This window comes from Euprymna scolopes, chromosome 33 (assembly GCF_053919585.1).
Source record: "Euprymna scolopes isolate OS-2025 chromosome 33, ASM5391958v1, whole genome shotgun sequence".
In the NCBI taxonomy this organism is placed as follows: Eukaryota; Metazoa; Mollusca; class Cephalopoda; order Sepiida; family Sepiolidae; genus Euprymna; species Euprymna scolopes.
In genome coordinates, this window is record NC_136514.1 from 37,125,343 (window position 1) to 37,151,691 (window position 26,349).

At 35.2% G+C, this 26,349-nt stretch overlaps 1 protein-coding gene across 1 annotated transcript in view; it reads left to right on the forward strand.

Moving 5' to 3' along the window:
* Positions 1-21,627, forward strand: part of LOC145258007 (sodium- and chloride-dependent glycine transporter 2-like) — a 32,372-nt gene extending 10,745 nt beyond the window's left edge. Inside the window, exons 4-9 of the mRNA XM_080115735.1 lie at positions 2,417-2,529; positions 9,699-9,830; positions 13,205-13,304; positions 15,732-15,832; positions 18,519-18,689; positions 21,182-21,627. Of these exons, the coding sequence (XP_079971861.1) occupies positions 2,417-2,529; positions 9,699-9,830; positions 13,205-13,304; positions 15,732-15,832; positions 18,519-18,689; positions 21,182-21,277 (713 nt within the window). The 3' untranslated portion in view covers positions 21,278-21,627. The remainder of the gene's footprint in view (positions 1-2,416; positions 2,530-9,698; positions 9,831-13,204; positions 13,305-15,731; positions 15,833-18,518; positions 18,690-21,181) is intronic.
* The last annotated feature ends 4,722 nt before the right edge of the window (positions 21,628-26,349 follow it).

A 26,349-nucleotide genomic window follows, 5' to 3' on the forward strand; every position in this document is an offset into this window, starting at 1 on the left:
CATTTTAATATGGCGATGATGTGGGTTAAAATCATGACAAATCATTGCCAAATTAGTATCATATTCGGGAATTATGAAAAATGATGAAATGTCAGTTAATTGACTGATGTTTTTTTAATGAAATAATCAAACCAGACAATATATCAAAGTTATTATTTTCGTAAGGGGGAGGGGTTATAATGTGGGTTAAAATTATAAAAAATGATTGTCGGAATTAGTAACACCTCCAAGAATAATGAAAAATGATGAAATGTGAGTTGATTGATTGTCTATTTGTAATAAATTAATTAGCCCAGACACTATATCAGTTATATTTTAGTAATAGGGTAGGCGATAACGTGGGTTACAAATATCAAAAATGATTGTCAAAATTAGTAACATATCCAAGAATTATGAAAAATAATGAAATGTGAATTAATTGATTGGTGCGTTTGTAACAAAATAATCTGCCCAGACAATATATAAAAGTCATTATTTTCATAAGGTGGTGGGCGACAATGCGGGTTAAAATTCTGAAAAATGATTTTCGAAATTAGTAACATATCCAAGAATTATGAAAAATGATGAAATGTGAGTTAATTGATTGGTCTGTTTGTAATAAATAATCGGCCCACACAATTTATCAAAGTTATTCTTTTCGTTGGGGGGAGGCGATAATGCGGGTTAAAATTATGAAATATGATTGTCGAAATTAGTAACAAATCCAAGAATTATTAAAAATTATGAAATTTGAATTAATTGATTGGTGCATTTGTAATGAAATAATAAATAAATAACTTAGAACCTCGAGGTACCTTTCATCCGACACTTGTCAAGAGATTACGTCGGCAGCGATTGAAATAAAACAATTTATACCTAATTAAAAAATGTTTAAAGAGCTCTGATTTATCAAGAAAAAATGCCTACATTCCGTTATTATTTCTTGTTTCTGCACTTATTTGCAAGCAAGTTACGTTTTTTTAATTTTTAATTTATTTTCGTCCTGGGTTCTTAAATATTGGCCATATATCACGGGTTATTCATTCATTTAATTCACCCCGTGTAGTTTTATAATTCTTTTTATTGTTTGTTTTACCATTTTCAATTATGTATAAATTGTTTTATTTTAATCGCTGCCGACGTAATCTTCTATAAATCTAAAAGCGAGTATGTATGCGTGTATGTATGTATATATGTTTGTGTATCTGCTAAAAACTTTCGACAGATGGAACAAAAATTCACAAATTTGGTCTCATATGAAAGCCCCCATCCTTCGCCCGACAAATATCGAAAAATTGGCCCAAAACGTTATTTATTTCACTCTGAAATCGGCACTTTAGTACAGGGTGGGGGTGAGCAAAAACCGCCCTCTTATGACGAGATCGGTTCTACGCATGCGTCAGACAACGTCATAACCTGATTTAGTTTAGAACTGAAACAATTTCATGTACGTCGTGTTAGCTCAGTTGGTTAGAGCGTTGGGTGATTAACTAAACATCTTGGGTTCGAATCGTGGTGTGCGATGTCTTTTTTTTTCGATTTTTTAAATTTTAATATTGAAGCAGGGTTATTTAAGCCATTTTTCACGTAACGTTTGTTTTTCTGGGTTTTTTTTTTACTTCGCTTATTCTTAGGTTTTCATTGACACCCCCCACCCCGACCAACCACACACACTCAAACACACCCGGGTACCGACCGATTTTTTAAATTTTAATATTGAAACGTGCTTATTTAAGACATTTTTTATGTGTTTGTTTTTTGTTTGTTTGTTTTTTTTTTTCAGAATTTTTAACGTGCGTTTTTCTGTTTTTTTTTGTTTTTGTTTTTCAGAGTTTTACATTTAACATCGTTCGTTTGCCTTACGTTAGTTTTTTTGTGTTTTTTTTTACTTCGCTTATTCTTATGTATTGATTACGCCCTCCCCCCCCCAAACCGCCACCCGGGTACCCCCCCACTTTATTTTTCAGATAAGTTTTAACGTTCGTTTTTCTGTTTTCTTTTTTTACTTCGCTTATGTTTTCATTAACATTCCCACGCCCACCGACCACACACACCTCCACACACTCGGGCAACGCCGGGTACCCCCCGCTAGTCTCTTGATAAGTGTCAGACCAAAGGTACAACGAGGTTCTTTTTTTATTTATTTATTTTAGTCGAATAGTCTTTTGACTATTTTTCGTGTCTACTTATTTTTTTCTCCCCGCATCGATCTTCCTCCAAATTCTAATAATGACTCCACTTATCCTAATAGAATTTTGCACCACTAAAAACCTTTTTAAATATATATATATATATATATATATATATATATATATATATATATATATATATATATATATATATATATATATATGTGTGTGTGTGTGTGTGGCGTGGTTATACGTAAATAAAGACTATATTATGCTGTGGGTTCGTTTTTCTTGTTTTATTTCCACAGGTCCTGGTGTTGCGTTTGTTGTTTATCCAGAGGCTTTGTCCACATTACCTTTCGCTCAGCTTTGGTCTTCCATATTCTTTATTATGTTGCTCCTTGTTGGAATGGACAGTCAGGTAAGGCAAAGCTCAAAATTATAAAAAATAAATGAAATAACATAACACCAACTACAGAGAAATAAATATAGTAAAACTTCTATATCATCTATAATATAAAGGGCACAAGTCTGTTTAAATGTATGTATGTATGTATGTCTTGCAAAAGCTTTCGATAGATGCCACGGAGTTTCACGTCCTCTCATGACAAGATGGCTCTACGCATGCGCATCTAACGTCGGAACAAGAATTAGTTGAAATATTAACAAAAACAACCTAACCTCGTCAGCGTCCTCTTAGCTCAGTTCATTACAGTTTGTAATTCCGTGATCAATTGGTTCAGTGGTTGGGGGAGCGCTGTTGCCGAAATTCTAGGTGTAATGGAAATACCTGGATCCTCCCACTTTTGGGAAACGGAACGTGACTGGACCTAGCGAAAGACAAAATGGTCGGCTCCGATTGGCTGGTGACCATTTGGGACCCGTATTGAGAAGGCGGAGTTACAGCTAACCGACTCCAATATAACGGAAAGCAAAGACATCTGAAGGACACACACTGCCACGCGTCTTCCTCGGCGACCTCCCTCTCTGTTGCATTCCTTGTTGGTTCTAAGTCGATTTTCTTTCTAAGTATACATCAACGAATAACAAACAAGGAACTTTGTTAGCAAACGGCTGCCAGCCCCTATAAATTGTACGAAGTTGCTAACTCCTTATGAACATACTAACTTGTAAACTTCAGTGCAATAATTATTTCGTGTTATGAAGAAGTTAATCCTTGACTTCTTTTGTCTTGCTTGTGAAACGCCGTTGCATGGAAGTGCAGTCTATTTCAGATCAGCTCTGCTGACGCAGTTTGGAAACCGGACCAAGATTGAAGACAAGTAAGCGAACCACGGCGACGGGGACAAATCCTACCACTGGACAGAGATAAAGGTAATGCCACGGGGATCGGAGCCAGCTGCACGTTTCTTTCAAGCCTGTGCATCTGTTCCGGACGTGTAGGGGTTACATACAGAAAAGAGAGATAGCAATAGTAATAAAAATTATTGACCGGATTTGAGCTCAAGAGAAACCGTAGAAAATGGCCGTCGAGAGTGAATATGTCCGGTTTGACAGGAAAGCGGAATCATGAAAAACGTTAACTGTGACGTTATCAACGAAGTTAGAAATCGTTTAAGTCGACTGGAAATGTGTTGAGAAAGACGAGTCAAATGAGATTTTAAGCGAACCACGGCGACGGGGACAAATCCTACCACTGGACAGAGATAAAGGTAATGCCACGGGGATCGGAGCCAGCTGCACGTTTCTTTCAAGCCTGTGCATCTGTTCCGGACGTGTAGGGGTTAGAAATCGTTTAAGTCGACTGGAAATGTGTTGAGAAAGACGAGTCAAATGAGATTTTAAGCGAACCACGGCGACGGGGACAAATCCTACCACTGGACAGAGATAAAGGTAATGCCACGGGGATCGGAGCCAGCTGCACGTTTCTTTCAAGCCTGTGCATCTGTTCCGGACGTGTAGGGGTTAGAAATCGTTTAAGTCGACTGGAAATGTGTTGAGAAAGACGAGTCAAATGAGATTTTAAGCGAACCACGGCGACGGGGACAAATCCTACCACTGGACAGAGATAAAGGTAATGCCACGGGGATCGGAGCCAGCTGCACGTTTCTTTCAAGCCTGTGCATCTGTTCCGGACGTGTAGGGGTTAGAAATCGTTTAAGTCGACTGGAAATGTGTTGAGAAAGACGAGTCAAATGAGATTTTAAGCGAACCACGGCGACGGGGACAAATCCTACCACTGGACAGAGATAAAGGTAATGCCACGGGGATCGGAGCCAGCTGCACGTTTCTTTCAAGCCTGTGCATCTGTTCCGGACGTGTAGGGGTTAGAAATCGTTTAAGTCGACTGGAAATGTGTTGAGAAAGACGAGTCAAATGAGATTTTAAGCGAACCACGGCGACGGGGACAAATCCTACCACTGGACAGAGATAAAGGTAATGCCACGGGGATCGGAGCCAGCTGCACGTTTCTTTCAAGCCTGTGCATCTGTTCCGGACGTGTAGGGGTTAGAAATCGTTTAAGTCGACTGGAAATGTGTTGAGAAAGACGAGTCAAATGAGATTTTAAGCGAACCACGGCGACGGGGACAAATCCTACCACTGGACAGAGATAAAGGTAATGCCACGGGGATCGGAGCCAGCTGCACGTTTCTTTCAAGCCTGTGCATCTGTTCCGGACGTGTAGGGGTTAGAAATCGTTTAAGTCGACTGGAAATGTGTTGAGAAAGACGAGTCAAATGAGATTTTAAGATCATTAGCTAGAGCTAACTGAAGACGTTTTTGTTTTTATAGCTGTCATGCACAAGTTATACAATAATGAAGAACAAAAGGCAGCATTCGTAATTGCATATATATGTATGTTGGACATTTTTTTTACTAACTCTGTTGTTCCTTATTTCCAAAAGACATTTAACTATTCTTAAAGTTTATACTTGCTTAATACGTCTATTTACTCCTAACTTTTGCTCAAAGGCGAATTTAAAGTACACGAATTATGTTATGTGGAGCAATTATATAAGGTGTCTTCAATAAGATTCCAGAGGTTTTCGTATGGGCATGGTTATTGATAGTACACATATGTTACTCTAGTAATTTTCAAAGTAATCTGTCCCAGCTACAATGCACTTGTATTGTTCTTACAACTTCTGGAAGGCCCCCCTGGAAGCCCTCCCTGTGAGCGTGTCAATGACCCTCCTCCCCGTTTTTTTTTAAAATGAAGAATAGATAATACAGTGGATGTGTTATCGGCAGCTCCAGTAACTATCGCTTCTCCTTTTTTGTCCCTCAGTCCTCATTCAAATGAGTGATTTTTCTGACAAAGGGTGAAGAAAAAGCTGCTTAAAGGTCGGTAGTACTTGGTGAACAGTAGTCTGAGATGTCGGAAATTTTTCTGTCTCTATGTCTATCCTTGTGGCCATGTCACTAGTAAGGGTGCTGGAGATAAACGTTTTGTCTGGGCTGACGTTATCCGCTAGATAGTCAGGGACCCGAACCTTGGATTAACCACTAAGGAGGCTGTCCTATCAGCAGGCGCAAAGTACTGGGACTGCTGTATTGCCATTTGGTGAATAGATTCTGGACCATGCAGTAGTCTCTGGTGAGGCCTCTCGATGCCATACTAGTGGGTAATTGTTACTGCTTTACCTTTTCATGTGCTACAAAATAATCCTGTCTTTTTCTCTCTATCCTGCTCTAACCAAGTATGCCGACCTGTTCCACAAATCCCAAAACCTCAACATGAAATATCTCCAGAAAAAAAAACTCGAATAAACCTAGAACCCCATCTTCCAAGGTAGACCCCTACTACCAGGTCTCCTTCTCCAACATCAGGGGTCTACGGTTCAACCTTCCAGAGGTTGAAACCCAATTACAGGAGACGAAACCGAACATACTTTTTCCAAGCGAAACTGGAATATGGCCGACCACTACCCTAGATGAGTTCATAATTAACGGATACTCTAACTTAACAGCTAAATCTGACCCCCAAAATCGCCATGGGCATGGAATATGTGCCTACATTAAAGATGGCTTCCCGTGTGGCAGGGATATCTCTAGAAAAGATCCTAATTTACCCTATATGTGCTTCCGGGTTGCACTTGCTTACACCACTGCATTTATATTTGCCCTCTATCGGCCCCAAAACAGCGGAGTTACTATCTTTAAGAATATATCTGAGAAAATAGACCACATCCTGTCTGCACATCCCTCGGTTAACATCCACATCTGTGGTGACTTCAACGTCCATAACGTGGAATGGCTGACCTATTCAAATAAGACAGACGACGAGGGGAGGTTTTGTCATGATTTTGCCATTGCTTATGACCTCACTCAGATTGTTCGCGAACCTACCCGTATGCCCGATACTACTGGAAAATATGCAAGCATCATAGACTTTTTTCTCTCAACTTCCCCTGAGCTATGTTCATGTTCCGTTCATTCTCCTCTAGGATCCTGCGACCAATCCGTCGTATCAGTTAAGATGAAAATTAAATGTAATAAGTCCCCAGACGTACTCCTCCACCGTACTGTATACTGATACTCTATGGCTGACTTGGATAGCTTCCGTTCATTCATATCTGATTTACATCTGCATTCCATGTTTAAAAAGGATGTGTCCTCTATAGTATCAGATCTTACCGAATTGTTAATTGTAGGCATAGACCAATTCATACCATCTAAAAAATACCAACAAAAACCTAACAGCCAGCCATGGTTCTCCCCTGAATGCTGGATGTGCTGCTGCTATCGCGCACAGAAATCACTTTTTCCATAACTACCAACGTAATAGATGCACTGAGACTAAAGCTGCTTTCAGGAACGCCAGCAACCACTGTAAAAGAGTAATAAAAAATGCAAGAGAGCTATATGCCCAGTCTATTAAATCCAAAGTAGCTGATCAGCGGCTTGGTTCCCACCAGTTTTGGCAAATAACAAATAGGATCCTAAACAGAAGTGTGCGTTCTATCCCAACCATTATCAATGGAACAGAGGTCATCTCGTCAGCATCACACAAGGCCAAACTATTTGCAAAGAACTTTGCAGCTAATTCTACCCTATGCGACGAAGGCCATCAACTCCCTATATTTCCTCCTATAACACAGAGCACGCTAGGTAACATACAAATATCTGTGCATGAGGTCGCCAAGTTAATCAAGAACCTTGATTCCAGTAAAGCAACTGGCCCTGACGGCATCCCAATTATAGTGTTAAAAAAGCTTCAACCAGAACCTGCTCCCATACTTACGAAACTGTTGCAGCGTTGCCTTAAGGAGAAGTGATTTCCGACTCCCTGGAAAGCCTCATCAGTATGCGCTGTATTTAAGAATTCAGGTGATAAGTCCTCTCCCTCTCAGTACAGACCAATAAGTCTCCTGTGTGTTATGAGTAAGTTGCTGGAATCCATATTAAATAGAGAAATAGTCAACCACCTCAGCAGAAATAACCTTCTTAATGACACACAATATGGTTTCCGTTCTGCAAGATCTACCGCAGATGTGCTAACGGTTATATTTCACAGGATTAGTGAATCTCTTGACAATGGCTTCCTTTCTAGGGTAATTGCTCTTGACATATCAAAGGCCTTCGACAAGGTATGGCATAAGGGCCTACTTCACAAGATTTCCAGCTACGGTATAACTGGAAATGTTTTCTCAATCATTAAATCATTTCTCTCTGATAGGTCCATAAGAGTAGTGGTCGATGGACAAAAATCAGAGGCCTGCAGTATTAATGCTGGAGTCCCTCAAGGGTCAATCCTGGGCCCAACTCTGTTCCTAGTCTACATCAATGATCTCCGAAAACACATACTTAAATGTATCGTTGACATCTATGCTGATGACACGACCATCTACGGCAACACATCAAAGGCTGTAAATGACAAAGTTCTCTCTGATTCTCTCTCCTCTGATCTCGAGCGCGTGGTTCAGTGGGGGAAGACGTAGCTGGTTACCTTTAATGCATCCAAAACCAAACACCTATCTTTACATCATCAACGCTCTGATCCCCATCTGGCATCAATTGAAATGGATGGCTCTCGTCTAGGAGAAGCCCATGTTTTGACAAGCTTCTGGGTTTGTCCTTTACTCCTAATCTGAAATGGAACACGTACATCAAGTCTGTTGCCAAGGTCGCTGGAAAGATGGTGGGATCCTTCTACCGCTCCAGAAGATATCTCACTACTGATGCAATTGATGCAAGGACTGAATACTGCTGCCATATCTGGGCAGGAGCTGCTAAAAACAGCCTATCTTGCCTTGACAGAGTACAAAATAGACTTCGTGGCTTAGTGGGGGATGCCCTTTTCTCTACCCTGCAACCTCTCTCCCACAGAAGAGACGTTGCGAGCTTATTCTTGTTTTATTGTTATTTCCATGGCAGGTGCTCGTCTGAACTCCAATCTCTGGTTCCTCTCGCAAATCTTACACGCAAAACACCCGTCTAGGTGAATCCACTGTGAAAAATATTCCCCACTCTTTATCTATACCTAAATCAAAACGGAGATTGCATGGAAAAAGCTTCTTTCGCCTGTGGAACTCTGTTCCGTCTCCCTGATTCCCACCTGACTACAACCTGGATGTCTTCAAGTCCAACGTTAACAAATTCCTAATGAACCGCCCTCTTAAGTAAACACTTCATTAAATCTCCACACTACTGTACTGTACTTGCAACAACCCTTATCCCTGAGTGGCTTCCGGGACTTGATAAGTGGCGACCACCGTGTAAAAAAACAAAAAAAAAACAACCTCTTTCATCTCCTCAATTGTCTAATAACAGCTTCTAAGGGTTTTCTTGGGTTTAGGCAATAACCAAAAGTCACATGGAACAAGGTCTGAACTATAGGGAGGGTGAGGAACTGTGTTGATACCCATCTTCATCAAATAATCTGTGGTCTTCTCTGAGCAATCTAGGGACAAACTTCGCGTAAATATTCCGTATCTTTAGTTCCTCGCGAATAATTGTGGGTACAGTTCCCACACTAACATCAAACTCAACACATATTGTCTCTATAGACACACAACGGTTCTTATCCATAAAATTCTTTATTCGGCAAATCAACTCTGGTGGTCTGACGTTCTTACTCTTCCCACCCTCCTCATCATCCCCCACATACTCCTTGCCTTCCTTGAATTTATTGTGCCACTCAAAAACATGCTCGATTTATGCAAGATGGTCCAAAAGCAGTCTGAAGCATTTCATACGCTTCTCTGACATTTTTACAAGTTCAAAACAGAATTTTATTGCATATTATTCTTCTAAAGTGTCCTCACTTTTTTGAAATTCACCAGCTGTGACAATCAGGCTTTAATAGAGTGAATTCCAATTCTTGTTGTAGCTGTTCATTTGAACCTGAAATCATAAATATTCGTCAGTCATCTCAGAAGACGTATAGCAATAACATACTGAATCTTCAAGAGTCGACAACAATTTTAAATGCCTGTACAAAATAAAGTCTGGAAACTTATTGGAAGTCACTCGTAAATCGGCTCTCACCATTTTCTCGAAATTCTGATTTTTGCTTTCCGAAAAAAATGTAGTCGCCCGTAATTTTATAAATGTGACATAAAGTCGCTAAGAGACGGACACAATGTATTCATTATAATAAGATTGATTTTATTTTATTTTTTATAGTTTGTTCACGTTCAGGTTCTACTAACTTCACTGAGTGACTCATTCCCAGAAAAATTAAATAACAGAAAGATCCTTGTGACAGGAGTAATATGCATTATCTCATTTCTATTTGGAATCCCTTGTGTGACTCAGGTAAGGATTAAGTGACTGGTTTGTAACAGCCAATGTCACACGCTGACAAGACTATTTCATCAACTCTCATTGCATTGAAAAAATTTGTTTTATCAAAAGTTCGTTCCCCCTCCCCCCGAAATATCAGCCAAAACCGGATTTTTAAACAAATCCATAAGTACTTGTATTATTTGGATTAATCGGATTAATGTTCTCATCTTGGGTGCTATTTGCATGTGTAACCTCCGACCTTCTTCAGGTGTATAAGTTGCCATGTTCGGTAATAGAAAGGTAGGGGGTCTAGCTCTACACTTCCGAGGTTTCGTATTTAGATTAAATTGAAAAAAAAAATCACAAAAGAAATTATAAAGGTTATAAAAATATCACTGGGGGATATTATTTCTAAATTATTTATAACAAAAAAAGGGTAAGGCTGTATTCCATCAGTAACCAACTGTAAATTCTTAATAAATTTTTTACACTAATAAAGGGACTCGACGTTGCCCGGGATTGAACGAGGATCAACGAATATTTCACAATTCCAATACTTTTATTATCATCGAAATCAGTGAATTCGTACATTTTCAATCAAATCGATTGATTGCCTGCTTCAATTGGGCACGCACATCGTTGCACCGAGAGGAAACTTCAGATGCTTCCCTGCAGTAACTTAGTCCACAATACATTGTAATCTACATTGCACTGTAAAGAACGTAATGTTGATTTTTAACATTGTTTTTATATAATGGTCTGAATTAAAGTTTAAAATGCAGATATCAAGTATCATGTTTCAGTTTTGCTCTAAACAGAGACATTCATTTCGAACGCGCCCCTGTCATTTCAAAGAACCTACTGTTGGTTTTATGAGCCGGGACTTTCTGCTTGTGCGGTAGTAAAATTTCTCAAATGCACTCGTGATTTTAGGCTGTGTAAGGCGTTAACTTTAGTCAAAATCGCCTGTTCCTTCTTTCATCGGATTTTTTCGATTATCGATTATCGATATTTATCGAAGACATTCCGATACAAAACCCATTTAAAAACACCACCAGAAACATAAAGTACATTTGTGTGAAATTAAAAAAAAATTCGGCACAGTCATTTAGGAGTCTATAGGGAAGAAACTCTTTCTCTCTCACATATACACACAAAGTTCTGTTTTTCAATGTAAAATTTCTTTTTCGTTTTACTTGGCAAATTATTTAAAATAATTTCCATATGGATCGATTTGAAATGTTATTTAAAACGATTTTGTTTTAGTTCTATTTTGAATGCTATTTAAAATATTCTATTCGGAATCTATATATATATCTACTATTATATAAAAGTCACATTGTGTGTGTGTGTGTGTGTTCCTTCCTCATAGGTACCTAAACGGCTGAGTCTTATCTTTTGCAAATTTTACACAAAAGCTAATTTATATGTCTGGCAGTGTTCTTAGATATGTTTTGTACAGCAATTCATCCGATGTGTATCTAAAATCGAAAAAAATCCGATTCTAAAAATAGTCTTTCTTTCTGATAGATAAAAAAAAGGAGAATTTTCACAGGGAAATGTTTTACGAAACACCAGCCAAGTGAGATAATAAAATCTCAGCAAATCATTTCTTATTAGAAAAAAAAAAGATTTATTTATTGTCATCTGGAGATATATCATCTGGAGTGGTAGAGCATTCGACTACAGATCGAATAGTCCCGCGTTCAATTTAGGATAAAAGTGGAGGTATCATTTAAAATCGCCGCAAATCATTTCTTCGTTTGTAGATTTAAAAACTAAGCATAAATCAGAAGTGACTATTCCAGGGCATTCATCGTCAAGCCCAAATATCAGCTGACGTGATATTGTAAACAAACACAGACGGAATTTGATAAATGACAATATTATTATTTTTTATTTATTTGTTTATTTATTTGCTAAGTAGTCCACCGGGCAAATTATTCCTCGTAATATATAATATTTAATAGATGAGTGATTCTATAATAATACATACGCAATCTGCATCAATTAAGATATCATGTTAAAGCGTATTGTACGACCGGGTGATACTGGACGTCTAGCTATTATTACTTAAAATAATTTCCTTTCCGTTCTATTTTAAATGTTATTTAAAATATTCTATTAGGAATATTAAAATATTTTTTCCGTTTTATTTTAAATATTATTTAAAATATTGGCACTTCTGCATGTCAGTGACATATTAGCAACAGGGACGAGTTATTGACTCATGATCTTCGTAAGAGAACTGACGTCTGGCGGACATTATTTGAACCTCAAATATAAACAAGTGTTTACGATAACGGAAAAATATATAATAACAAAAAACTAAACAAAAATATGAAAATCGAAATATTTACTGTATAAAAATATATCAAATATAATTTTAATGTATTAATATAATTTCTTTCCAATAATGAATTCATAACTGCAAATAAAATAATAATTATGATAAAAACACGAAACATAGATTGTTTTTAGAATGTTTTTTGTACAGAAAGTTGTTTAAAAATGTATCAAAATATAATTTAAAAAAACATGAAACATTTATAAAGGTTTAAGAATATTTTTTGTACAGAAAGATTGTATAAAAATGTAGCAAAATATAATTTAAAAAACATGAAACATTTATAAAGTTATGAGAATAATTTTTTGTACAGAAAGATTGTATAAAAAAGTAGCAAAATATAATTTAAAAAACATGAGACATTTATAAAGGTTTAAGAATATTTTTTGTACAGAAAGAAAGTATAAAAAATATAGCCAAATATAATTTAAAAAACATGAAACATTTCCAGACTTTAAGAATATTTTTTGTACAGAAAGATTGTATAAAAATATAACACATTATAATTTTTAAAATATGAAACATTTATAGAGGTTTCAGAATAATTTATTTTGTACAGAAAGTTGTATAAAAATGTAGGAAAATATAATTTTAGTTTGCACGCACTTTTAGAAAAGGAAGAGTTATCGACCCCTGTTCTTTGGCTGACAAGTGACGTCTATCGGTGGTTCTTGAAACTAAAATGCACACATTCGCCTCATGTCACTGAATGCCAAAATATTCTATTAGGAATATGAAAATATTTTTTATCCGTTTTATTTGAAATGTTGTTCAGAATAATTTTCTTTGCGTTACATTTGGAAATTCAAATAATTCTCGTTGTTTTTTAATGTAAAATTTTATTAAAAATTATTTCCACTTTCGTTCTATTTGTAATGTTAATAGAAATATCCTCCTTTGTCGATTTATTTGAATACTATTTAAAATAATTTTTTGTTCGTTCTATTTTAAATGTTGTTGTTGTTGTTGTTGAGTTAAAAATTGAATTTTACATCAATTCCTCTTTGCTCTATTTGAAATGGTATAGTTAATAAATGATTGCTTTTTGATATTGTAGGGCGGAGTTTATGTCGTACAAGTTATAGACTGGTATTGTTCCAGTATTTCACTTTTGTTTATCATCTTCATGGAATGTATTACCGTTTGCTGGATTTATGGTAAGATTGTTCTCATATTCATCTTTTAAGATATTTATCATTTACCTAATTTTTTATAAATCTAATATTGAGTAATTTATTGTTTAAATAATTTTGCATTTGTAAAATTTTATTTATTAAAAAAATATTTACTTAAATTGTTTTATGTTTCGTAATTTACAACAATATATATACGGCATAATCACATTGACACATCAGTTCCCGTCAGATTACCAAAGTTAAGTAATGTTGGGCCTGGTCATTACTAAATTGGGTGACCAATTTGGAAAATCCAGGCGCTGTATGTCGGAGGACGTCGACACCTCCCTGCAAGAAATTGCAAAAACCTAACGTCGTTATCTCCCCTGACAGGGATATACAAGCGACTGGGGACAGCTTGCGAATTTCATACTCCCCTGAAACTTCCTACTTCGGAGGAAGCCTGTTAAACCCGCATAGGGTTAGTGCTGACGCAGTCAGTTAGTTAATTTATAACAATATTTCGTTTAATTATTAATTTTTGTTTTGCTTCTATAAGCTAATGGTGTCGCTGAACTGTTCCATTCTCCGATAGAATAAATGTTACTCTGTACCATGTTTTTAAGGAGTTGAACGATAAAATTGTCGCCCTAGAAAAGACAATATGATTACATTTCCGTTTCATGAAATCCGTTTTTTTTTTGGTTTTTTTGATGCAGACCATCTACTAGTTGGCCAGTTGTGTATATATCTCAAGAGCGATAGGAGTCTTCTATCATGTCTGAAAGTGACACAATGTTCAACGATTGGAGGTGCCCCACTGTACAACTCATGCTCTCTACCGATCAAAGTTATGACAACAGGACCATTGCCAGCATCCTCAAAATGCATTTCCACGAATAATAGAGACGTGCCAAGAGTGATGAAAACAAAGTTTCCGGCCACAGTTATGGTCATTGGTGTGGTTTCAAGTGAGAGCCACATCATGCCACCTCACATCTTCGAACTCGGCTTGAACGTCAACACCAAAGTGCACCTGGATGTGCTGAAGTGTGTGTGATGGGCCCCTGGTGCAATCATGTGGCCGCTGGCAAACCTTTTATTTTTATGCTACGACTTTATATCCTTCTCTCACTGCCCCCCTCCTCTCCCGACCTGAACCCACTGGACTACTTTGTTTGGTCATTCGTCGAGAACATCACCAACATAACCTCCCACAACACCAAAGCCAGACTGATCGCCGGCATCCATCGAGTATTCGCCGAGCTCACGTTGGCGCTTGTGAAAAAGACATGCTCTCAGTTCCAGATCCGTACCGAGGCTGTGATTGAGGCTGAAAGCGGCTTCATTGAATAGATCTCAGCTCTACTACATAATCAAGTTACCTGAATTGATTTTTTCATCAATAAAAGTTTTAAAATAAATTTGTAGTGTTGTTTTCATTAGTGCGACACTTTTATCATTCCATCCTGTATGTTTCATATTTTAAACATTGTTTGAAAGAATTCTGAGCGGAAAACCGTGACATTTGTTATCTCCATTTCAACTACTTTAACAAAAAGTATACTATAGAAGTAAACGTTATTATTTAGGGGACCATAACTGCCAGGGATCGCCATAAAGGAAGAAATAAAAACTCGGCTCATTTTCTTTTTAAGCAAAGCCTTTATGTCTGGTATTTCCAACAACACATTCTTTTCTAAATATTTAAACAGTTCTTTTCTCCTTCTCCGGCCGGGTGCAACGCTTTTGTCTCTGCTGTGATGTCACCCACGTGTCTCGAGCACATGCTATTCAAAACACCAGTCATGTCTCGAACACCACTTTTCCGGGCATCTGTTTTGCTGAACGCCCTGCGTCTCTAGCCACACGTCCTTTTGTCTCTGCTGTGACGTCACTTCGCGCAGCCGGCTTGGTTATTTGCATATCTATATGCTGATGCACCTACTATTGCTGTTGCTGTTGCTGTTGCTGCTGCACCCAGCATCAGCGACTTTGTTATATATTCAATCCCCCGAAAATGTTAAATGTAATTATATTTATAGTTTCTTGACAAGAACTATGGCAGGAAAATCGTGACATTTGCCATCACTATTGCTAGCATTGTACCGTGTTCAAAAAATACCCTCTAAAGTCCTTCTACATTTGCCATCGCCGTTATTGCATTCAATTCCGTTCATGCGGTGTTGTAGCCTTGCAGGCCGGTAATAATCACGACACACACTGTATATAATTCACAAAAAAGTGTATTAGTAAAAGTAAATTACAAAAGTACACGTCATGCTTCTGGAGCATTAGCTGCCACAAAGCCCTAACCCAGTAACGTGTTAAATGCAACTATATTTATAGTCTCTGTATCCGAAATAGGTATATCAGCTTATCCCATAAAATATGACCAGTCTCTCAGCTCATTAGTCAAATATTTCTATAATTTTCTGATATCAACAATTTTCTCTTGTTTTGAATTAGGTTTTAAAAGATTTTTGGAAGATATAACATTGATGTTAGGCCATAAACCATATGCCTTCTGGAAACCATTATGTAAATTTGTTGCTCCTTTGTCTACATTGGTGAGTTTTTTTTTCCATCTATTAATTGTATTATTGGTTAATTGTATTATCGATTATTTGTATTATCCATTATCCATGTAATATGTTATATATATATATATATATATATATATATATATATATATATATATATATATATATATATATATCAGGGGCGGAGATGGGACTAGTGCCAGTCGTGCCCGGCACGACCAATAACTCGGTCAATATTATTCAAAATGAATTAAAAAATAGATTGTTTGCACAGAGAAATGTAGTCGAGAGGCGAGAAATTATCAAAGTTGGGCGCCCAACTCCTTTATTGCTGAATAAGGTTAGAATTCGGTCGTTCCAATCCAACTGGTTTAATGACATTGACTGGTTATGTGCGAGTAAATCTGAGGTTAAACTCTATGGTTGACCTTGCTTGCTTTTCACGCCTAAATCATGAATTGGCAAGGTATGTTAGTCAATCTGTGCTATACAATGGAAAGTCACGCAATAGAAACTATGATGACTTACTTTGGGTCCACAGACCATAGGTTGGGAACTGAAGTTGATAGAGGGCAGGGGGGGCACGAGTAGCAATAATAGGCTACAGTCGCCACTGATATATATATATATATATATATATATATATATAGAGAGAGAGAGAGAGAGAGACAGAGACAGAGAGATATAGCGTGTGTGTGTGTATTTGTGTGTGCGTGTTTCGTTTTTGGTATAATGTTTTTTCAATTATATGTTACTCTTTGTATATATCAATCCTTTTTTGCTGAAAAGCTCAATATATATTAAATATAACAACAGTGCATACATAAAAGAATAACTGTATAGTGACATTCCAAGATCCAAATATTTATTTTTAACGTAAAACAACTTCTCCAGCATGTTAATATTTTCCATAGATTATTTTACAGACCCGTTTCGTTCTGCAGAACCAATCGATTCGTTTTCTTTTTTCCAACATTATATTGTCATGCAGTTTTTTCTTCCTAATCAAAGAATTACTATTTTCTGGTGAGTATATACACGAAAAGAGTCGGTATTGACATAATAATACGGAAGGAGCTGTTTTGCATTAAAAATAAATATTTGGATCTTGGAATGTAGGTATACTGTTATACGAATGCATATATATATATATATATATATATATATATATATATATATATATATATATATAGTTCAAAATTTTGTTGAAAATTCAAAGACTCACGTTTTCTTTTTATAAGCTTCGTTTATTTCCTTGATTTTTCCATTACAGCTGTTTCATTAATGAGTTGGCAATTTTACGATTTATGTTTCCGTAAACAATATACTGTCCCCACCAACTTCTTCAGATGTTTATCCATTAGATTTTTACAACAAATGGTATATTTTTAACATGCTGGGCATCGTATTTGGGTAAAAAGATTTCCACAGACATGGTTCCTCACTTCCTCCATCTTTTGGTGTTACGTAAAGATAGTTTTCCGTTTTAACCCGCACTTTCGTATTTTTATTTAATAATTGTTTATTTTTGTTTTAATTTTCCCTATTTTTCCTATTTGTTTTTTCCAATTATTATATAATTTTATATAATTTTATTCCTATATTTATGCGTGTTTATTTTAATATTGTTTTTTTTTTTTTGCTTAGTGCGTGAAATTAAATATTCGTTTCTGTGCAAACACCCGTGGATTACATCTAGTATATATATTTATATATATATATATATATATATATAAATTGTAAGATGGTCAACATCTTGATATTTGTAATATAGACTTTCATCAATTATTTGTTATATGTTATGTAATTACATTGAGCTTCACAAATGAAAGGATTAGCATAAACAGAAGGTAAAAACATATTTACACAGAAATAAGTATAGTAATAATTATAAATATGTACATATATATATATATATATATATATATATATATATATATATATATATGAAGTAGGTTGAGATAAATAAAATTAGTACATTATTTATATCAGTTCCAAATATTCAAACACAAAAAAAATGGCGTGCGATCGTTTCTAAAACGATTTGTAATATTCGGTGCCATAATTAACATAATTCCAAAATTCTCTTCATCAGCGACTTCATAAGAAATAGAAGGTAAGTAAGTGAAAACATAAGCTTGTACTATTTTGATATATATATATATATATATATATATATATATATATATATATAATGAAATCAAAAGAGGTGCAGTGTTTATCTGATATAAGCAATTTTTTATATAAGCATTTTTTTATTAATAACTTATTTATCAACATGTTCTCAATATTTTATTTTTATTAAGCACTTTACTTAAAGGTTTACTAAACCTTTTTCTTAGTATTCGTTGTTGTTATTATTATTATTATTATTATTATTATTATTATTATTATTATTGTCTTCATATATATATATATATATATATATATATATATATATATATATATATATATGTGTGTGTGTGTATGTGCATGTGTGCGTGTGAAATACGAATCGATCTAATAGTTGCGTCAGACTCAGACACGGCAACGCGTGACCGGGTGGGTACAGCTAGTATTAAAATAATTTGTAATACAGATAAAAAAAATCATCATTATCTTTATCATCGTATTCGTGGTGTTTCACGTGGTAATCATTGTTATTATCATCGCAATCATCATAATCGTCGTCGTCATCATCAAATACGAAATTTAAGCCTTTTTTTCTCTGCAGGCCTTTTGGATACTTACTTTAGTTGATCAGTCCCCACTCAAGTATGATTCAGGGGAGCCGTTTCCTGTCTGGGTCAGTCACGTCGGAACATTTATCGCCCTCCTGTCGGTCGTAACTTTTCCAATTGCAGCCCTTCAAGAAATATTTTCATTGCGAGGCCGTTTCCTAAAGGTAAGTAAAACCGTTGTAGACGAATAATAAGCCAGCAGTATAATCGATATTAAATATTTCACTTTTAAGTGACATCACACATTGCTTCACACAAACCTTTCAGCTGACAGTATCTTGGTTTGTTTTACAACCAACAGAGATTCGAAAATGTGGTAAAAACAAATAAAATAAAATATATGACAGATAAATGTTACCAACGGCGAGATAAGTTATTCTTCTATCTAGCTGGCAAGTTTTTAATATTTTTACTTGATGTAAAATGTTTATTCGGCTCGGAAAACAAGTAATGTCAACCATTACACCAACACAAGGAAAAATGGCCGAAACATATCTGTTATGCGCCTATTTATCCGTTTTATAGCGTATGACCTAAATCCATAAGTATACAAAAACTGCAGTAACGTTAAGTATAACATCTCAATAATGAATTCCAATTAAATCATATATACCATTCGGTACGCACCCGACCACGGAAGATAATAAATAAACATGAATCTCTTCAGTTCTAGGTGAGAATTTTCTGAAGATAGCGGTTTCAATTCTACCCAAAGTCTGCCAGAGGCTTACTTGGTCAAAAACGTGGTGAGCCGACAACTACGGAAGACAGTAATTGCAGTGGATGCAGTCAAGAGATTCAGAGTTCCTATCCTTCGCGGTTACTACCTGACGAAGTCCAGAGGAATAGTTGGCCGAAAAATCGTAAGCAAAAGATGAGGATAATGGTCCGCAATAAATAAAATTAATAAAACAATACTCATCTCAATAATGAATTCCAATTAAATAAAAACATTAGAAGCAGAAGGTTCTAGAAGATTGTGAGAGTGCCTCTCAAGAAAAGGACTGAAAAAAAGGAAACAATGATCCCTTTTCGTAGGCTTCTTTCCTTTCAGGTTTTACAAATCAAGTAAGACTATTTTTGTTTGATTATTTTAAAAATGGCACCGTATATTTTCCCCACTTTATTTGTCACTATCGTTTTGGACGATAAATTTAACTTTGTCGTTTCATTCGATAGAATTAATTCCAGAATTAGTCTCTCAATTTGAGACCCCTATTTTTGTATGTTCTATTTTTTATTTTATTTTATAATTCGTATCTGAGGTTAATTGTTAACCCCTGCTTTGGGGAAAAAACAATTCGGCATTTATTTATTTCAATAAAACTTGACTAAATTAATATACTTTTCGGGTGTAGTTTTCATTTGCTCCTTTTTTATTTATTTTCCTCCCTTTTGTTAATTGTCACTTTGTCTTTATTCACGAGACTTTGCTTGAATTATCCGGCATTTTTTTCTTTCTCCATTTCCCTTTTTTTTTCTTTTTTTTTAAAAATATTTGCTACTTCAAAAAAAAGTATTTTGGTAATGACAACTACAAAATACGTCAAGTGTGTAGTTTTGTTTCAACTGGCGCTATGTGCGTTTATATGTATAACTTAATATGTGCGTTCCGTAAACGATGTGTGTGTGTGTGTGTGTGTGCGTGCGCACGCGCTTCGTCAGGTATGCCAATATCTAGAGTCGATATTTCTTGCGTTTTTTTGATTGGTTGAAAGAAAGTGCTGATTGGGGATTTTGTCCAATCAAGAGTCGATACGTAATAACTGTAGCTCGGGGAAAAAATGGAAATGATGATCAGTCCGGTAGAGGAAATAAGGATGGTTGGAGATAGTTCCGTCGTGTGTAGATCGAGTGAGTTAATTAGTGTATGCGGGGTGGAGGGTGGGAGAGTTAGCAGAGAGGAATCTTTAAAGACGAAGCTATTGTACAATAATTTTTATTGTGAAATGAGTTTTATTTATTTGCAAAATCTGCATCATTACCTGACAGGTCTTTGTCAATCTTTACTCTTTTGTTACAACATTAGTTCTTGAAGCTACGTTTCTTTAACCTTTTTTTTTTGTGAACCGGATGTGATGCGCAAAACATTGCGCAGAGAGACATTTTTCATTTCCTATTCTGGCCTCTGTTCATTCACATCCAGCAAAGTAAGATTTGTTGTGTCTTAAGAATCAAAAATAGATCTAAGATGACTGGACTATGATAAAGGCGACGGTCAATATTACGTTTCTTTAAATTTTTTGTTTGTGGACTGCAAAGATATGGATTATCCAATCTTGTTTTGCATTTTTAACTGTACGGGTTACGTCCCTTCGCATATCATAAAAAATGGCTTCTTGTACCCTAAAGACGTCTCGTTGTTATCTTTCCTTTATGCTTTCTTATTCGTCCTAACAAATATAACAAATATACAACAGGACAAGTAGAGGTGTGCCGAACATTTTGCAAGAAGACATATTCTTTTTCTATTTCTGGCCTCTCTTCATTCACATTATATCATCAAGTATTGTAGTTTAATTCTTAGGGAAGCTCACATTCTATTGTTAGTGCGCAATTTGTATTATCTTCATTATTGTTTCTGTTTTTTTTTTTGTTGGTTTTTTCTAGCGGTGTAATTGTAAAAAGGAATCGTTATTTTTTCTCTTTCTTCCAGCGACTGAAATCCAGCATGAAACCAACACCTGAATGGCGTCCTGCAATAAAGAAATACATAGAATGCCACGACGACACCACAACTGAAATGAGTTAAATTACAAAAAATGTTTATTTTTTATGAAAAGAAACAATGTATTGTTTGCATAAAACATGTTTCTTTCTACATTTCTTTTTTTCTTATAAATTTGAACAAATTTAGAGCTAGATTTTTAGTCACGTAAGCACTTTAGATTGCCTCTGATAATTATTTGTTTTCAGTTTGGAAACAGTTCTACCCCAAAACAGGGGAGACAATCCAGTATTTAAATGATTTTCAGCAAGTTTTTTCATTAAATTGACGAATAAATTTTTGTAAATACGGATTATCTCCTCTTTGATAATCCAAGCCATAAAATATGTACATTTCTGCTTGTCAAGTAGACGAGTAATAAGATTCTTAATTGAATAAAAGATTACCAGACGGAATCTCTTCCTGTTTTCATTACATCAATACAACGGAAAACATTCATTATGGGAACAGTTATTGAATTTAATTACTTTTTTAACATTTTTTTTTATTTACATATGAAGAGCTTTTTTTATTTAATAATAGCGGGGGTACTCGGCGTTGCCCGAGTGTTTGTTTCCGGGACGGGGGGGAGTTTTAAAAATGTTATGGTAGGTAAGTAGGAAGGATCAAACCCGGAGTCATGAGTAAAAGTAGGAAAATAAAGTGAAAAAAAAAACATCTGCAACGTTAACAGTTCGGCCACCAAGAAAAGTCCATTCCAGTTGTTTAGGGGGGAAAAAAAAACGACTACGGTAGGACGGCGCGAACGTGAAAATGTAATGTGAATTGTCCAGCACGCTAACCACTACGCCACAGAGCACTGCAGCTTAGTTTAGTGATTTTAAATAACTTCACATGAAAGAACTACGAAGCCAAACCGGTGTTCTCTTCTCAACTGTTCCTTGTGAACGATCCCCAAACGGTGTTAAGTGGTGGCAGGGGGAGGAGGAATTTATTAGAGAGAAAATATTTTACCACTTCCATTGATCTTAACCGATTTTGGCCGTGACTTCTCAGCAGAAAAAGTATAGAAATCTAAGATTATCGAGGAATTTGAGAAATAATAAGCCTATAACACACCTCAGATATTGTTCTGCCGTTTGTGCATATTATATTTGCATGAAATATCTTGATTTTTAATCCTATTAAGGTCAAAATCAGACGGGAAAAATGAGTTCATTTTATATATATATATATATATATATATATATATATATATATATATATATAAGAGAAGAGATAAAAAAAACTAGATACGGGCAAAAATGGGCGGATAAAGATAGACGAACCTAGTTTTGAAAGTTGATTTACCATAATTTTTTTAGGTTTCCGATTACTTTTTGATTGTATTTGAAAAATTAGAGACTAAAGTTAATTTCATAAAGGAAAAAATATTTGTACATGTGAAAAAAAAAAGAGTTATGAAAAATGTTTTCACGGCGAGCTAGCCAATTCAGCTGAATTTTGAAGTTAAATAAATTCATTGTAAAAATCCTTTAAAACATAAATATTAGCTTACTGGGTCTATTTCAAACATAATTAGTAAAGTCCTAAGATTTTTTTTTTTTTACAGTGATCACCACTTATCAAGGCCCGGAAGCCACTCAGGGATAAGGGTTATTGCAAGTACATTACGTTAGTGTGGAGATTTGATGAAGTGTTTACTTAAGGGGGCGGTTCATTAGGAATTTGTTAACATTGGACTTTAACACATCCAAGTTGTAGTCCGGTGGGAAGCAGGCAGACGGAACAGAGTTCCACAGGCGTGCAGTTCTAAGAAAGAAGCTTTGTTCATGGAATCCGCGTTTTGATTTAGGCACAGATATAGAGTGGGGGAAATTTTTCACAGTGGATTCAGCTAGACGGGTGTTTTTTGTGAAAGATTGGCGAGGGGGGACCAGAGATTGGATTTGAATTAAATAAAAAAAAACACCTTGTTTGTACAAAAAAATAGCTTAATTAGCCCCCAAAAAGCAAGTAATTCTGCCTTTCGTAAAAACACAACAAATAAAGGTTTGTAAACACGATTATACGGAAATCCAAAATTATAGCCAATCGAAACGCTGTTTCGAAATGAAGTCATGATAGTAAATGGAGGTAGGGGTGTCAGATTTCTTCTTTTTTTTTTTTTCGCCAGATGTGCATCCGTATATTTCTATTCTGAACGTTTGTATCAATTTTTATCATTTTTTAAATTTAATTATTTTTTTATGTTCCTGTTTTTAAATTAATTATTTGTTTAATTATTGTTCGAGATTATATAAAAATGATGTTACGCTGAAAGTTTCACATTCATGCGACCCAGGAAATTATTAAATTCTTGCATATAAAAAGTAATTAAAACAAAAGTAGAAATATTTTTCTATTATAATTTTTTTTGTGTGTGAAAATATTAAATAAACAATGCTTAATTTAATGGTAATATCAGTAGTTCGAGAAATTCATTTTACTTCCAGTTATATCGAATTCATTAATACGGATTAGGGGCTTTTTTTTCGTAATGTTCCTGTAAACATTAAATAATTTTTTTTTAATTGTTAGAATTTGCTGTGCTTTATTTTCATAAAAAAACGCAAAAAAAAAATTATTTCTTTTTTTTTTTTTATTACAGAAAACCATAACATTAATAAAGGTAATACATTTCCACTCAGATTTAAATAAAAAAAAATAATTAGTTCATTATATTCCGTGATCATTATTTTATGAATATTGAACGTTTCATTAAAATTTGTTAATTTCCTGATTTTTGGTGAATTTTTAAGTAAAGGGAGGGGTCAAAATGTTTATACATTTTGAGCATCGGCACTCATTTTGCCCGTACCCACATAAAACAAACATTTTATGCTATTAATTAGTAATTCAAAATAAATCAAGACAGTCAATTTGAGGTGTTATATTTAATTTTTTAAATAAAACATAGCAGACAATTTAGAACAGTTTAATTTTTTATTGCATGATTTTTTTTAAAACAATATATTTCTTTGAAAAAATCTTCATATAGACATTGAATATAACAGTCAATTTGGCAATTTGGCAATTTGGCAAATGTTATCTTACGCAACAACAATTTGTTTTTTAGAGGTATTCGAGGTCGCTGACAACGAATCTGATAATCAAACCAGCTGCAAATTTACCGTTTGCATGGTATTAACCCCTAAACCTGGGGACTATGTTGTGCCATTTCACTGCCTTCGGTAGTGTTTTTCTTACATGATACGTTCGCGTGCAAACGGAAGTAGTGGGATGTTTTATCACATCGCGTATGAATCTTGGCATGCCAGAATCTTTATGCGGTCATTTCAAAGAAAGTTTTTTTTTTTTTTTGTTTTTTTTTTTGTTTTTTTTTAATTGGTTTATTTATTTATTTTGTTTTACGTAGTTTTAATGCTTTTTAATTGATCTAAAAAAAGTTTTCACAACAGGTTTACAAAAACATAAAAACCAAACATATTTTATGTTTTTCGGTCTTTTTGGGGGGAGAGGGGTGTATTCAATTATAGGACTTGCATAGTTTAACAAGTGCTTCTGCAGTTTAATTAACCATTTTTCCGTAAGTAACTCGTCAACATTTACCATTTCACAATGTAAACAGAATTTTTGTGAAATGGTAAATGTCGGCGAGTTACTTACGGAAAAACGGTTAATTAAAATGCAGAAGCACCTGTTAATGGAATACCCCCCCTCAAAAAAAAAAAAAAAAAAGAACGAGAAACATAAAAATGTGTTTGGTGTTTATGTTTTTGCAAACCCCTCGTGAAAAAAGCATTAAAAACTACGTAAGACGAAAAAAAAAAAAAAAAAAGGAAGAAAATGAACTACATTTTTTTTTAATCTTCTTATTTGAAAGATTCCTACGCGATATGAAAAGACACTTCACTACGCCCGTTCGCATGCGAACGTATCATGTAAGAAAAACACTACCGAAGACAGTGAAATGGCACAAAATAGTCCCATGGTCTAGTGGTTAATACCACGCAAACGGTAAATTTGCGGCGGGTTTGATTATCAGATTCGTTGTCAGCGACCTCGAATACCTCTCAAACCCTCAAAAACCAAATTAGAGTGGTCGGTGTTCTGTTGTGGCATAAGGTAACATTTGCTGTCAATTTTGTATATTTTGAAATGTACGAATTTTCTTTTTTAACGATAAGTTTAAATTAATTTAATTCAATAAATGTTTCGATATGTAATGTTAGTTTGTAAATTTAATGTTGTTCTTGTTTGTTTGTTTTTGCCTCTTAGCGATGTTCGAAAATTATCGGAGGCGTTCCGTTACAAAACATATCTAGGAACATTCCAGACATATGAAGTACATTTGTGAATAAAAAAAATTTGTAAATATCCAGATCCGCTACTACAGAACACCGACCACTCATATTTTTTTTTTTTATAGGTAATTGAGGTGGCTGACAACGAATCTGATAGTCAAACTTGGGGCAAATTTACAGTTTGCATTGTATTAACCCCCGAACCCACGAATAACTTTCCACCATTTTGCAGCTTCCGTTTACGCTATGTGCGCGCTCTGCAGCATGAACGACGCCTTGCTTCACCTAGCAAACTGCCTTCTCACATGGCGTACCAATCAAAAAATTACGGACTGACATTTTTTAATGACTTACAGTTAAAGAAAAGTACAACAAATTGGGGTACTTTTTTTTTTTTTGTCTCGCGTAGTTTTTAATGTGGTTTACAAAAACATAAGCACCAAAATTTTGCGGGAGGGGGATTCAATTATAGAACTTATGTGGCTTAATAGGTGCTTTTGCAGTTTAGTTAAACATTTTTCCGTAAGTAACGCACCGACATTTACCAATTAGAACAACATTTAACATTTTCCGAAGATTTTACTGTTTACATTGGGGGCACGAGCGGGGGGGGGGGGCGGATGTTAAATGGTGTTCTAATTGGTAAATGTCGGTGCGTTACTTTTGGAAAATTTGAAAATTCGATGTTCCAGATAAAAAAAAAACCCAGATAAATTACCCCCCCCCCACTCCAACTTGGAGTGCTTTCCTTTTCTTGTTTTATTTCTTTTTCAGTTAATTTTAAATTTTCCACCCAAAAAGTGCTATAATGTATTTTTGGAAATTATAAAATTCTATGTCCGGGGGGAA